The 15852-nt window shown below is 42.3% G+C and overlaps 1 protein-coding gene across 11 annotated transcripts in view; it reads right to left on the bottom strand.

The window, feature by feature from the left end:
- The window catches only part of neo1a (neogenin 1a), a 209478-nt gene extending 194959 nt beyond the window's left edge, over positions 1–14519 (bottom strand). For 5 of the 11 annotated variants that reach the window (XM_041859647.2, XM_041859658.2, XM_041859648.2 and 2 more), the window contains exon 1: positions 13950–14517. In XM_041859647.2, the coding sequence (XP_041715581.2) occupies positions 13950–14040 (91 nt within the window). In that variant the 5' untranslated portion in view covers positions 14041–14517. Of the gene's footprint in view, positions 1–13949 lie in introns of all 11 variants that reach the window. The other 6 variants (XM_041859657.2, XM_041859653.2, XM_041859652.2 and 3 more) reach the window with 4 other exon arrangements.
- Between the last annotated feature and the right edge of the window lie 1333 nt (positions 14520–15852).

Below are 15852 nucleotides of genomic sequence, written 5' to 3'. Positions count from 1 at the left end.
GCATGTGAGGAATGTTTCTCCTCAGACGCTTCAGCAGGGATGAGCTTAGGAGAGGATAGCTTCTCCTCCTTTTCCATTTTTATCCCACGTAGACGAGAGAGAGAGAGAGAGAGAGAGAGAGAGAGAGAGAGAGAGAGAGAGAGAGAGAGAGAGAGAGAGAGAGAGAGAGAGAGAGAGAGAGAGAGAGAGAGAGAGAGAGAGAGAGAGAGAGAGAGAGAGAGAGGAGAGAGAGAGAGAGAGGAGAGAGAGAGAGAGAGGAGAGAGAGAGAGAGAGAGAGAGAGAGAGAGAGAGAGAGAGAGAGAGAGAGAGAGAGAGAGAGAGAGAGAGAGAGAGAGAGAGAGAGAGAGAGAGAGAGAGAGAGAAGAGAGAGAGAGAGAGAGAGAGAGAGAGAGAGAGAGAGAGAGAGAGAGAGAGAGAGAGAGAGAGAGAGAGAGAGAGAGAGAGAGAGAGAGATAGCTGGTACGCGGCCAGGCAATTCCTTTCTCATTAGAAATTAATTACCACATTAGCCAGCATGTGGGTCGGCGTACAGTCGCTAGGTATACCAGGCATTATTCCACGGGGAGCACTTCAACCTGTGACCCCACCCCTCTGTGGTGGTTGTGGGGCTGACAGTGGTGCGTGACATCGCCCTGGCCTACAGACACTGCCCCGCCAGGCTGGGAATGCAGTGGCACCGTGGAGTGTGGGAGCAGCGGTAGGGGGGGACAGGGGTAGAGGAAAAAGTGGGTCCATTGATTTAAGGCTGAACAGGGTAAGGGGTGTACCTACAGAGCGTCATCATTAAGACCACAGACTCTTCCAGAACAAATAGCACCCCGCTAGCTAGCGCTAATAAAACCTCTAACCATTGTAACCCAGGGTGGGATTATTGTGAGAGGAGATGAGGCAGAATAGACTGGGATTTTGAATAGAGCACCTCGGGCCTATTGAAGAGGATTCAACTCTAACATTGTTAATAAACTCTGAATATGCTAATACGTGTGTTTAGGAAACAGCCAAACTCACTGACACTTGCTTAAAATGTTTATAATTCCAAGTGAATTTTCATTAAGAATTATCAAACTTCAAGCCATTTACCAAAGTTAACAGACTGGAAGAGATATTCTAAGAACCATTAACTAAGAGAGAGAGCGTGTGTGTGTGTGTGTGTGTGTGTGTCTTTAACTTGAACATATGTATAGCAGGTGTCCTGGAAGGTTGGACGACATGTTAATGCACTCAGGACTAATTTAGACCTCTCTAGTAAATGGAGTATGAAAGCAGCCCTAAAGCAGAAACTAATTTAGCTAGCTTCCATCCGTCCAATAATCCATCTGTGGTTAGCGCAGTACATACCTGAACAGGGCCATCTAACACAGTTCAAATGAGGTTCAGTGGTCAAATGAAAGTGATTTGGGAAACGGCATGAGGGAATTGGCACAGAGACACTGTCAGCAGTCAGTCTGACATTCTGGTGCTACCTCCTCTTTGTCCCTCTAGGATCATAACGAAGAGTCCCCTTTACAGGACATCTCTGATGCAAAGTCTGCCAACAGTGGCCTACTTCATAAATCTGACAAAGCCCGGTTTCGAAAATAACTAGAGTCGACAAATAATGAATGTTCGACCACTCATTTAGCATTTTATTTACGGACTGCATTAATATATTTACAATGCAGGCTTTGCCTTGGGAGCTCTCGTAAAGGTAATTACCACTGTGTGTGTCACTAATGCTCTTCCTCCTGACTTTTTGATAGGACGCCTTGTTAGGGTTGCAGGGTAAGAGCTGGCCTGATACTCCACCAACTGCCCCCCCCCATCACCCCAAACTTCCTCCACACCCCTCCTCCAATCCAAACCTGTCCCCATGGTCTCATATGAAATCTGTGTGTCTCAGGGCCCAGTCAGTGTTGGAATGCCGCTGCCATTCTGCAGGTGCTCCCGCTGAGCTCTCTCCATCTCCATTTTGTAACTGTTCTGCCCCCTGTCACTAAATGACCTGTAATGAGGATGGGGGGGGGCTGGGGTCAGAGGTCAGGCTTAAGGAGTCAGAGGGAGCCGATGCGGCTGGTTTCAATCACTCTGAAACAGCCTCACCTCCGCAGCCCTCATCTCTGCAGGCCTCCCCTCCCACCCTCCCCATTTCGCTCACCTCCTCCTCCCTTTAAGCAGCAGAGGAAGGTCATATCTGTATTTAGATGCAGCTCTTGAGATTGCGTCTCCCAGATGCCGTGTTCAGGTTCTTTACGGTTTCATAAAGGTGGTTGAATGATGCCTGGGCTCGTGCTGCAGTATCTGGGGGGTTTGACGTGGGAAAAAAAAAATATATATATGCTCTCAAACTTGTCGAGCTCTGACGTCAGATGTAATATAAATTTACAAAGAGAGATAGTATATATACATATTTTTCCACATGTGAAATCAGTGCTGTTGAGTTCATTGTTCTCCATGTCGGTGTATTTGTATGTGTGGCTTTCATGAAAAGAGACTTCTCAGACTAGAATAGTTGTTAGATTAATTTGGATTTTAAGAATAATGACTAAAGGATTTCACCCCAAATACAGTATAAATGTTAGAATTATCATGTAGTGTCAACCCACTAACAGAGGGGGCGGTACTAAACATTCAAGGGGGAAGGCGGAAACTGTTTAGAAAACCCACCTAAAGGTGGGAGGAGTCAAGTTCAGGAGGTATAAAATCGTATGTTTGGGTCTTTGGCCCCAGAGCTCTCCATGAATAAACATACAAAAAATCCTTCTTCGTGGTTGTGGACCTTGAATCATTGATGATTAAAACCAGAGCCTTACAACCTCTGGTAATGATTCAAGCTTAGGTTGAATTAGAGATAGAAATTCACATGACAATAGTACAGGCCTATGAGAAAAGAGAATTTCCTCATTCAGACAACCAGGGTGGTGTTTTCACTTTCCCATCACTCCTTGAGCTCAGGTGCATTTGTATTTTATTTTAACTAGGCAAGTCAGTTAAGAACAAATTCTTATTTACAATGCATGGCCCCCTGGGAGTCGTAGTATTTTCACGCAGGCTCGAGGCCACCTCAAAGAAATGGCTTAGAAAACCTCCAACATTCCTGTCCCCGAGGGGGCCTCTCACTGTATACAAAGTCAGTAGACCGGTCTCTATAATCCATTAGGAACTCAGAGTTTTCTATTATGGCAATACAAAGAGTCAGCACCTCAGCCAAAGCTGTGCATTTTATGTATGACAATGAGTTCATGTCTTGAGTTACCCAGCCCAAATCACGTTCCATAACCATTATCAGCTCACTCATATAGCAGAGCTCGTGATCGCCTTTTCTATAGTAAAGAGGTGCAACTGACCATTTCTAAAGAGTTACTAAAAAGCTAAATAACCTGCCGTGAGTGTTTTTTTCGGGCAGATCTATTCAGTTCTGATTAGTTTGGGCCCAGGCAAGAGTCACCAGAGATGGGCAATTCAATGACATCATAGCAGCACATTAAATAGACTAAGGCTGTACTTTGTGCTGCCACTCTTGACCTGTTAGTTTTAGCTGAGCTCAACGCTGAAGAGAAACAGGCTCCAATAACACAGTGAAAAGCCACTGCAGCCAGTGGTGCCACATGCCAAAGGGGAGCTCCCGGAGACACAAAAGAACATCTATCCTTGCGCTGCACTTTTCAAAATACTAATTTCAGTCCGGATTTACCCACAGAAACACAAGTTAATATAAACAACCAGGAGGAGTTGTGGGGTCGCCATGGTAGCAAATGAAATCACAACAAAACCTGGGAGGTTGAGGGAGACGTGATGCAGATTTAAAGGGACAGTGTACCAACGCTGACAACAATGCAGACACTGGAATGGCTATCAGCAGCATCTGCAACTCGACTAGTCAGATGACCAAAAGCAACTCGTCTAGACCAGTGGTTCCCAACCTGACCATTGGTGGTTAGTGGGGGTACTGCAGGCGGGCCGCAATCTTCTACCAAAAATAATAACAGCTGGGAGTATTATTGGTATTATAAGCAATTTTACATTACTTTACACAATGCAAAATGTTTATAAAAACAGGCCTTTAATTTCTTACATTCACTGCTAAAATGGACTAAATTTGACTGGCAAGATATATGTGCAAAACATTTTTTAAATCTGCAACTCCGCGAATGGTGCTCCTCAAGAGCTTGACAGTGATTTGGTGGTCCCAGGAACGGAAAAGGTTGGGAACTGCTGGTCTAGAACTCTACCCCTTTCCCCTATGTAGTGTGTGTTTGGTCCGTCTTCTGGATGCAGATTGACTTTAGTTCCAAAATAACACTTAGAATAAACACTGCCAAGGCAATTGACATTTCTGGCACCTACATACAGTGGCTTGCAAAAGTATTCACCCCCCTTGGCATTTTTCCTATTTTGTTGCCTTACAACCTGGAATTAAAATGGATTTTTTGGGGGTTTGTATCATTTGATTTACACAACATGTCTATCACTTTGAAGATGCAAAATAATTTTTTGGGTGAAACAAACAAGAAATAAGACAAAAAAACAGAACACTTGAGCGTGCATAACTATTCACCCCCCCCAAAGTCAATACTTTGTAGAGCTATCTTTTGCAGCAATTACAGCTGCAAGTCTCTAGGGGTATGTCTCTATAAGCTTGGCACATCTAGCCACTGGGATTTATGCCCAATCTTCAAGGAAAAACTGCTCCAGCTCCTTCAAGTTGGATGGGTTCCACTGGTGTACAGCAATCTTTAAGTCATATCACAGATTCTCAATTGGATTGAGGTCTCAATTGTAGTCTCATCGGACCAGAGTACCTTCTTCCATATGTTTGGGGAGTCTCCCACATGCCTTTTGGTGAACACCAAAACGTGTTTGCAAATTTTTTTCTTTAAGCAATGGCTTTTTTCTGCCCACTCTTCCGTAAAGCCCAGCTCTGTGGAGTGTACGGCTTAAAGTGGTCCTTTGGACAGATACTCCAATCTCCGCTGTGGAGCTTTGCTGCTCCTTCAGGGTTATCTTTGGTCTCTTTGTTGCCTCTCTGATTAATGCCCTCCTTGCCTGGTCCGTGAGTTTTGGTGGACAGCCCTCTCTTGGCAGGTTTGTTGTGGTGCCATATTCTTTCAATTTTTTAATAATGGATTTTTAAAATGGTGCTCCTTGGGATGTTCAAAGTTCCGGATATTTTTTTATAACCCAACCCTGATCTGTACTTCTCCACAAATTTGTCCCTGACCTGTTTGGAGAACTCCTTGGTCTTCATGGTGCCGCTTGCTTGGTGGTGCCCCTTGCTTAGTGGTGTTGCAGACTCTGGGGCCTTTCATTACAGGTGTATATATACACTGAGATCATGTGACACTTAGATTGCACACAGGTGGACTTTATTTAACTCATTATGTGACTTCTGAAGGTAATTGGTTGCACCAGATCTTATTTAGGGGCTTCATAGCAAAGGGGGTGAATACATATGCACGCACCACTTTTACGTTATTAATTTTTTTGAATTTCTTGAAATAAGTTATTTTTTTCATTTCACTTCACCATTTTGGACTATTTTGTGTATGTCCATTACATGAAATTCAAATAAAAATCAATTTAAATTACAGGTTGTAATGCAACAAAATAGGAAAAACGCCAAGGGGGATGAATACTTTTGCAAGGCACTGTACGTTCTTGCAAAACTTAAAATAGTTCTACACCCACTTGAGCCAAAATGAGCAGCGGTTAAGATGAAATTCTACTACAAAGACAACCACTTTACTTGTAAAACAAATTTTTTTAAACTTCTGAAGGAAACGATTTCTACTTCAAAGGGAATGGTTCGGGACCCGCTTGCCAGATTTACACAGCGTCATTAACAATTTCAAAGACTATAATTAGACATGAAAGCAAGGGGAAGTTCTCTCAGGTAGTTTATCTGAGAGAGTCAAGAGTCTCTAAACTCTGGAGTGTGATCCACCTCTGCATTTGACAAGTAGGTCCGTTGAGGCTCAAAGTTTCATGTCTGTGGCGCTTGTAAACTATTTTTCGGCACTCACACTTTTAGCTTTTTAAGAGCAGTTAGATAGCAACATACCCAAACCACACAACTAACAACCTCTCATTTGTCATTCGCAGCTGCCTGCAAATCTACCATTTTGGCTCTGCCTAAGAGAGGCCTCTCCTATTAAAAAGACTGGTAGAATCAAAGTGTTACAATTAAAGGATTGCCTTTCCCTCTTTTCTGAGGGAGCTCTTCTGTTAGTTGACAGTCTTCTAGGGGACTATACCAGATAAATCTCTGCTGATGACTGTGTGTCAAAAGCAAAACACTCATTTCTATGCCTACCCTTCTGCTAGACCAGGTAAACTAATAGTTTTTTAATGCCATGCAACTCTCTGAACCTTGTTGATAAAACAGCTGTTCATCCAAGGGCGGGTGGCACGCATACACACATACCCTCAACCACACACCTCTTCATATCTGAAGCTGCCAAAAGCCATAGGCTGGGCACAAGACGATGACAGGCGGTTTATTTAAGCAGCCCTCACAATCCTCCCTCTGTGACTGACTGCCCCCACACCCCTCCAGCGTATGAAGTGCTCCTTTGACTGAGTGGAGGGGGGTGTACAGAGAGTGTGGGGTGGATTTCAGTCGTGCACACTATGTTAAGCCGAGCACCATTGAGTATGACTGGTGTATCAAGAGTAGAGATGAAGACGGAGGTTTCAGAGAAAACAATAAGAGTTAATTTGGTCAGTGAACTAGGTCGCCGTGGGGCAGCACTTGTATTGTTTAGACACGGAGAAGCCAGCAAACCCATTAAAATAATTCTGACAAACTGGGTCAGTGTTAACTAGGTTCAAATGACGCTGGCCAAATTGGAGAATGGCCATGCCCAAAAATATCAATGGGGAAGCAAGCTTGATCTTGTTCAAGTCGTCTAATTACTAGTGATGAATTCATTTTGATGCATGTACCTTTTGTGATCTCACTTCCCAAAACCCACTGCAAAAAGGTATTTACCATTCAGGCTAATTCTTCATAACCTGGATGGCATCCAAAAGACAGCGGAGGATAAATTCACATGTGAGTGCTGTGGGTGGAAAACTCCAGAAGGTATAGTGGAATCAATTTAAGGTTATTAATCATAGTTTCCAGGAGAATATTACAATCCTCCTTAATTTATGAAGAGAGGCTTGCTGCCATGAATGATACATACACAAAAATGTATGCACGCATGACTGTAAGTCGCTTTGGATAAAAGCGTCTGCTAAATGGCATATTATTATTATTTTATTATTATAATGAGATTTAGAACCTTAAAAAATGTATTAAAAGTGCTCCAGAGTTACAATGATTAACAATTGTCATTGTCGTGTTAACCCTTTACTGTAAAATGGGGCATAACATGACAGAATTGGGACCCAGAATTGTTACTGTATCACATAGGCCTATGATAGCCCTTCAGAAAAGATCAGTTTGTGTAGAGAGAGAATAGTTGAAATCCTTTTAAAAGGATTGAGCACAAAGTAGCATCATAACACAAGATGTTTTGGAACCACGACTCAACAAAAGATGGACTCCACTCCACAGTGTATTTTTCATCTTCTAAAGAGAATAGGCCTGCTTTGAAACTTCAAGGTCAGATTTCCAGGCCTCCTCCGGCGCTTGCAGAGTAGAAATCCACCAACAATCCCCTTTTTTCTCATTGTGGAAGAGAGCTGTAAATGGGCTCTGTGTAAAATAGGGCCTAGTTTCTCGTTAGGCCGAGACTCGCTTACTAGCACAGCTTGTATGTGTCATAATCCTCTGCAGCTGCCGCCGTTGGCAGGGAACACCACGGCAGGAGCTCGGGCAGAACCAAAAGTTTGAGGAACATTTTAGGAAACTGTCCTCGCAGTCCTGCCCAGTTTGCAGAAAGACGCCTTTGGAACGGCCACAAGGCTTATGAAGTTTGGCATGAATGCAGAGCAAGGAGGGACAAAAACAGCTCGATGCTAACCGTGGCCAACGCTCGTATCTCATGTTAATGCGCATAACTGCCATTTCCTGCAGTCATTTTTGCTGTCGTCAAGTGTGCTTTGTTTACTAAATGGGGCGTCGGGATGCTTGGCTCCCCTTGTATCTTTATAAACAATGAAGGAATTGACACTGTCATCCCATCCAAGAAAGCATCCATCACGACTGTGGCTGCAGTCTTGCATCACACCTAGATTACGGAATGTGAATGAATGTGCTGCAAAGGCTAATGCTTGTTATTCCAATAATTTCACTAGAGATTTAGTATGGTGCTAACGCATGCTCTTCTGAGAGCAGTGTGGGTGGACTGTGGGTTCTCTCCTGTATCCGTCACAGACACTGCATCAATATAAGCCATTAGCATTTCAGTTTCCCACTTAAAGCCTGTGTTTACAATAGCCAGCTACTGACACTATCCCACATAACTCTGCTCCAAAAGCCATAGAAAGATCCACAATTACAGCAACTAGAGGGAATGGTACCCTTTCAAGCCAGACTGCAGTGAACCTTAATGCACAGTAACTGATAAAACACAGATTGATCATGTCATGTTCTCTCAGAGACCATTAGCTACAATAGCAACACAGAACACAGAGGCACATAATGTTCTAGCTAGCTTGCCCTGGAGTAATTAGGGCTAAAGTTAGCATTGAGCTAAAAGTGATATCTCTTCTCCAAAAGCCTTTGAAGGACTTTGAAAGGCCAACCAGAATCGGAGGAGGAGCAGGCCTTGGAGAGAAGGGAACAAGTTGGCACCACGCTGGCCGTGGATGATGGAGAACGATGCACTAGCCATGTTTCACTGTGTGCTATGCCACGGCACTGGTAGAACGAGACCACAGCTCAGACAGAGAAACCCTTTCAACTCAGCAGGGGTGAAGCAAAGCCATGTCAATGATCTGGTCTGGGCCTGGAAGCATGGAGAAGTCTGGCTTCTCTCCACTCACAACAGCCTTCTCCCCCTCTCTCCAACCAACCGGCCAGCCAGCCCTCACCCTAATCAAAAGGGATGACAAGCACTTTCAGTTGGGTAACACAGGGAACATTCAGAGGAGGAACAATGCCTTCTGAATGGGGTTGAGTTTGTAGTTTGGCTCTCTTGGAAGAGGGAGGTCAATGAGGACAGAAAATGGTTGTCAGTGTGCCTCTGGAAGATGTTTAGGCCTAGGTTACATGGAGTAAGGCAAGGTTATAGGCTTGGGTGATATACCATTGATACCGTATACCGGGGTATTTCGAAATACCAACGGAATGACTTTCAATACCGTCAAGACCAACCTTCTTGGTTAGAGCAGAGACATTCAACCTCTCCTGGATCAAGATCCATGTTGCCTAAAATAGTTTTGTGCATACATTTTTATTAATGATATATATTTCTAAAAGCACCTTGTGTGCACATTCAGTAATACTGTATAACCCGGTATGGTACAGACACTGTGTGAAAATCTGGATACCGTCCAACCCTACTAGGTTACTTCAGTACTGTCCGCAGACGTTCAAGCGCAAGACGAATAGCTGAAGCAAAATGTTTAATGTGGGAAACTGAGGGGATCCAAAAATTAAGGTTTCAAGGCATGTATTATCTTTGTGGTGGTGTTGATGAGGAGGGGCTCTGCCATGTCTGCAGTCTGTCCACATTTCTATAGCAGCGCTGGCTACACTGTGGGGTAGCTCAAAGCATAAAATCCAAATCAAATACAATTTTATGTCTCACACACGTGTTTAGCAGAAGTTATAGCGGGTGTAGCGAAATGCTTGTGCTTCTAGCTCCGACAGTGCAGTAATATCTAACAAGTAATATCTAACAATTTCACAAAATATACCTAATACACACAAAACTAGTAAGGAATGGAATTTAAGAAAATATACATATATGGACAAGCAATGACAGAGCGGCATGGACTAAGATACAGTAGAATATTATAGAATAGAATGCAGTATATACATATGAGATGAGTAGTGCAAGATATGTATGCACGCTTGACTGTAAGTCGCTTTGGATAAAAGCGTCTGCTAAATGGCATATTATTATTATTATTATTATATGTAAACATGATTAAAGTGACTGTAAACATTATTAAAGTGACTAGTGTATTCCTGGTCGTAATGCTGGTGAGTTACCGCCGCTCTGATATCCAATAGTTTTCCCCAGCTGTATGTAATGATACAAAACACTTTCAGGGCTAATAATGTTAAAAATAAATAATAATAATAATAATAAAATAAAATAAATACTGCAAAGTTTCCTAAGAGCTAGTCGCGAGGTCGACATCTTCGTCGGCGCCAGGTACAATTCTTGATGCTGAAACAGTTTCTTCTTGATAGAGCCCCATGTCATTCACACAGAACAAAGACTGCTGGCAAAAAGAAACATTTATTATTTTAAAATGTTGCTTATATGTAACCATTGTTTTAAAATGTACCCAGTACCGAGAGAGAGTGTCTTATGGACTGACTGTAGGCTGTGCTGGGTAATGAAAGCGTGTTGTTACTCTAGTAGTAACCATGCCTGAATCTGAGCCTTTGCTGGCACGTCCCACTCCTAATGAAATAGGGGGGGAAACATGTTGCATACATGGCTGCCCCCAAGACAACTATTTATGAATTTTGTTGATAGTGGAAACGATCAACATAGTGACAAAAGCATAGCAATCAGAGAACTATGATAAGCATCCACAATCTCTGACAGTTGGTGGTGTGTAATGTCATCCAATCAGAATACAATTCTCCCAATCAAGATTCAATTTAGGTTTTGTTTACAACATCTAATTTGCACATTAGGCAGTTAGCAAAAAGAACTAATAGTCTATTTGGATGAATACGGAAGCCACTTGAAAGCAAAGCAGGCAGGCACAGCTGGTGGTTATATTGACTGCTGCCTTCAAAAAGATACCATCGCAGATGAAACGCCATTATCAAGGCATATTGATCTTTTTAGCTTCCTGCCAATTACAAATAAACTGCTGCAGTAGTTATTGTAAATTACGACAATAACTCGTGGATGCTATTTCGCCATGTTGACAAAACATACTTAAAATTATATTGAGCAAATGAATGCATTGCTAATGTAGCAATTAGCACAGTCATGTTGGGTAGTTGGGTCCATCTGCTGACCTTGCAGTTCACAACTCCACTGAAGAAGAGACAGTGAGGGGCTACACGCCCAACCTTCCCAGCCCTGGACATAGAACATCATCAGTATCTCCTAATGAGGGAGGGTGTCATTAGCCGACCAGATGAATCAAACACTTCCCAAAGCGTACAATTATCAGATTCTCAGTGGAAAGAGGTCATTAGTACATTATGAGCAATTTGAGCCCATAAATAAATTATCCATAAACAGCGTGATATATAGGAAAGACAGCAGGTGAGGGAGGTCTATTGAAATCGATGCCAGCGTGACAAGACAGTAGGAGTTGGAGGGAAGGCCTCATCCGACTGTCTCAAGGGTCATTTGAGCAGCCGAATCCCATTTACATTTACCAGTGCTTTACCAGCAGGTTTTCTATTTAAACCTTTATTCAAAATGAATCATTAACATAGTGTAGCCTGCACAGGCATTGCCTTTATACTAAGAGAGCAAAATACAATCAAAAAAAGTAGTGCCAAGTGTTGCATTCGTTAAATCCTAGTTCACATAAAGAAAGACGATTAATAAATAAAAATTCACATACTTTTAAACTCCCATGAATTCTGGAAAAATAAATGGAGAAAATGTGGTTCTTAGTGGTTTAGCCCTCAGAAGAATCCTAGGAGCACCACAGAACATGGAGGTTGTTTTTAAAGTAAGTCTCTGCTGCAGGCCTGCAGCCGAGGTGGTCTGAGAGGGGATCCAACCCTGGAGAGTGGTTTGTGGGAGCAGAGGGGGTCTGAGAGGGGATCCAACCCTGGAGAGTGGTTTGTGGGAGCAGAGGGGGTTTGCCAAATGTTTACACATTTAACCAAGTTATTTGCATTGTCCACGGGGAGACAATCAGCACACAATTCCCTCCCAGCAGGATTAGGGAGATAAGATGGAATGTAAATGGTTTTACACTCTGACAGGCAGCTAAAATGAGCTGTTTACAAAGACAAACGTGAGCGTTAGGAACTTTAAACAGCTATGGGGGCAGGGCATAGGATAGCAGCCATGTTGAAGAACTCTACTCCTATGTGTGGGTGAAGATTGAATTCTTTAGTAGGACAGAAAAAAAGCTATGAATATGCCCGTTCCCAGAGGCGGCTGGAACAGAATGAAGAAAAATATTCATTTGAGCTAGCGCTGCAAGTCCACAACTTTGATAAAGACTAGTTCTAGCTGCGGACCTACTCGCAAAAGATGAGACCTCAGAGAAATGTGTTTCGAATAAACAGATATTTTCAGAAAGGGGCACCCCACAATTAGTAATTTGAGACTCTCTCCCTGCGTGTAGGTCTCAGTCCAATTCTCTGGAATCAATCAGAGCTCCCAAAGGAACTCCCCGCGCCCCTTAATCTCCTGGTTTTATTACTTTCCAGACAGAGTCAGGCCCGTTCCACCCTACCCCCATCTCTCCCTTTTGTACTGATCTCCAGCAAAGCCAATGGTTGTTTTTTTTCTTCATTCCCCTTCACCGCTGCATAGCGCTTTTCATGCAGGAGAGGCGCTTTCATCAGCCTCCTCACACAAGAGAGCCCAACAGCCAGCAGAGGCCCGTCTCTCCACTTCACATGCATTATTTTAACGGAGGCGAACCTTTAAAAAGAGAGCTGGCCTGCATTTTTGCCACCAAAAACAACTTCGCATTTCACTGGATTCGTGGGAAAAAATTTAATATTGACTGTTGTATTGCTCAACTATTTATTATTTTCCAGTCTCCAACATAGTCGGCTGAGGGCTTGAAAAGAAAACAATTGTGTCTCATCTCTTACAGGGTTATCAGGGGTGTGAATTTGCTAAAGACCAAGCATGTGATACAGGCGGGCATGTGTTGTGTGCACTCCAACGAGTGCCGTTTGTTTCATATTCATTATAACTATTCAATTTGTCGCAGTCGCTCATAGTCCTTGGAATGTATTGGCTATCAGATTCCCTATTAAAAAGCAGGAAACATGGGGTCAAGACGTTACCTCTTTATTATTTGATCAACATTCCGTTGGACAATGAAAAGCACCCAAACAAACTCCTAAAGGTGAAGACACCACAAACGTATTTAGCCTTCACGAGACTTAATTAAAATTGCTTATTGCAATAGCTACTCTACTGTAGCCAATTAACAAACAAAAAAAGGGTATAAATCGTGTACTTTCTATCCATCAGCCAAACGTGTATTGACGCCCAGGTAATGAGATGTCTTGCGGACTGATGATGCCAGCTTTATTGCTTGACAGTAAACCCAAATAAGAGTCATTCATTTGGGGTTATAGAGCCGGGTTCTTGCCATCCGTTACAATGAATTACGTGACTGTAATGTTATTGAGAATCAAGCAGAACCTGTGCTAATGCAATGCAACAACATTTCGATTTGCGTCAAGATAAATAAACATAGACAAATATTTCCATGCATGTATGTACCCGTTTTTAAATCTGTGCATAAGAAAAATAAATAGAAACAAACGTGACATGGGAGCCAAATCCAGACATAATAGCTAAAGGTAAAACAAATCAATACAATAAAAACATTTGAAACGGCTCGACATCAACCGCATTTCATTTGTTTTACCACCTATACGTTAATGTTGTGGTCTGAAAAGTACTCCTAACAAGGAAATTGTTTAAAAACATTGGCCCTTAGTTGACTGAAATTCATCTGACTAATTAGCTTGCGTAGCCTGCAGATGCCTAGAAGCTATAAGTCAATGCTCCATGTCGGTTTCTAGAGCTAGTAGTGCATCACAGGATCTACTAGCTCGAGCTGTTGCTGTACACGCGATACTGAAACTCACAACAAAAGCAGAAAAACAAGTTACATTGTAATACTGACAAAGTATTAAAGTAGCCAATTGATTAGCTAATGTAATGATTACCTTTGTCGGCATGTCTTGACACGGTGGTCGCCGGGTAAAGAAAGGTGAGACAGAGGAGAGAGAGGAGCAACCGTGCTCCCCGCTCCGCCATCACTTTTCAAAAATAAATGTTTGCAGGCTTCAAGAACCCCTGAGAAAATCCGTGTTTAAAATCCTCTGCCACCTATTTCGATACACTCCCGAGACAAACGAAGAAGTTTAATGTTTCACCTACGAATTGTTTAAAAACATCCGGAACCAGCTACTTTTGAAACTGTCCGGATGAAACATGTAGCTGGCTCGTGAGCTCGAAGTATGGAGAGACCGCAGGTTAGACTGTTTTCTCAACTTGGTGGAGGGGTTGAAGGAAAACTGAAGTCAATCCATTGCTTCAGAGCCAATTCGGTCGAATTTATTTGGAAACGACGGTCACACACGAATCCAAGCTATTCCAAATGCAATCAAATGCGTAAAACCCGAGAACAAGGACAGTTGAAAAGATTGATCAAGGTCCGACTGATCGGAGAAAACGACACCGCAGCCAGCTTCTGCTCGCGAACGGAACGTAATAGCAGCGTGGAAGGGCTGGAATTCTATGTGGGTCCCCGGAAAACAGGGCGTGGAGTCATGCGGAATTCAGGATTGTAGGCTAGGCTATCTGTTGGCAACATCTAAACTATGGATTGGTGTTGGATCAGTAAACCACTTACATCTTTACCTGTGCAATCTGCAAATGAATTTAGCATATTCATTACATAGCAAATAAAGAAAACGTATAGCCAGTGAGTGACAGCCAGTAGTTTATAAAATGGTGAGATTACCTTTTCCATAGAATGTCTTAAATGTAGTCTGCATTCAATGTATTCATCTTTTCATTAAAAAATATATATATTAGGCTATAAATATGCTAAGGATATTATTTAATTGTCAAGTTTTGTTGTAGGCCTTTGTAACATTGCTGAATTGATTTTTTTATAGGCAATGAAAGGCAACAGTAGGATATTAATTGATTCACTCCCAGCTATAGTTGCATACCAGCTTGGTGAATGTAATTGTAGTATTTTAATGTAGAGGCTTTTTTAACTGTATAAAAATATGTATTCCTGCACCCATGTTATGATGTAAAAGAGTTTCCAGGGGATTTTCAACCCCTTGTCCCCAGGCAATGAATCATCTTAGAGTAACACGTGTGTTGTCCTCATAAACCAAGGTTTGTGCACATTCCAAATATTTGCATGATGAGTTCTTCCTGTTGATCAACAAGACAGACCTCTATTGTATACATCATTCTAATTGGTCAAGGCAACTAAATACTGTTGTAGCTCTATTTGATGATGGCAGATTATTTCACATGTTGGCTGGATCTCAGGGGATCAGAGATTGTTGCCTTAAAATAATCCTGATAATTAACGTATTGTTAGGACAAGATTAAGCTATTTTAGATTGAGTTTAGACAGTACTGCAGCAATATAGTAACATCAGTATGATAATATACTAAACTGATATCAAATGTGATCATATAAAATATCAGATTTACTTCCATTCTGCATCTATCTCAATATCTATGAGTACTCTGAGTATAGAACCAATGGTATTGATGGTGTGACCATGGAATATTAGTTGCGAAGCAGGTGAACATTACTAGGGTTGTTCCTCTGCCCATAGCATCTAACCCATAAGGACTTTGGAAAATAGTGCCTGAAACCAGTCCGACAGTCCCGCTCACTAATTTGTTCACTCGTATTGAGGAGAACCCAATCACTCAGAAATATGGAAGAGCTCCATCCACTGGTTCATGCATTCTATAACATGTGAATAGAGATGCCAGCAGCACTATACCCACCCCATTCACATGACAACCCCCTTTAAAGCTTTGAAATAATTGTAGTTTTTCTTTTTTTTACGTATAGCTTTGCACTGTATT

The sequence above is a fragment of the Coregonus clupeaformis genome, chromosome 15, assembly GCF_020615455.1.
Source record: "Coregonus clupeaformis isolate EN_2021a chromosome 15, ASM2061545v1, whole genome shotgun sequence".
Taxonomy (NCBI): Eukaryota; Metazoa; Chordata; class Actinopteri; order Salmoniformes; family Salmonidae; genus Coregonus; species Coregonus clupeaformis.
Note: the sequence above shows the minus strand (reverse complement) of the source record. Positions and strands in the feature narration are given on the sequence as shown.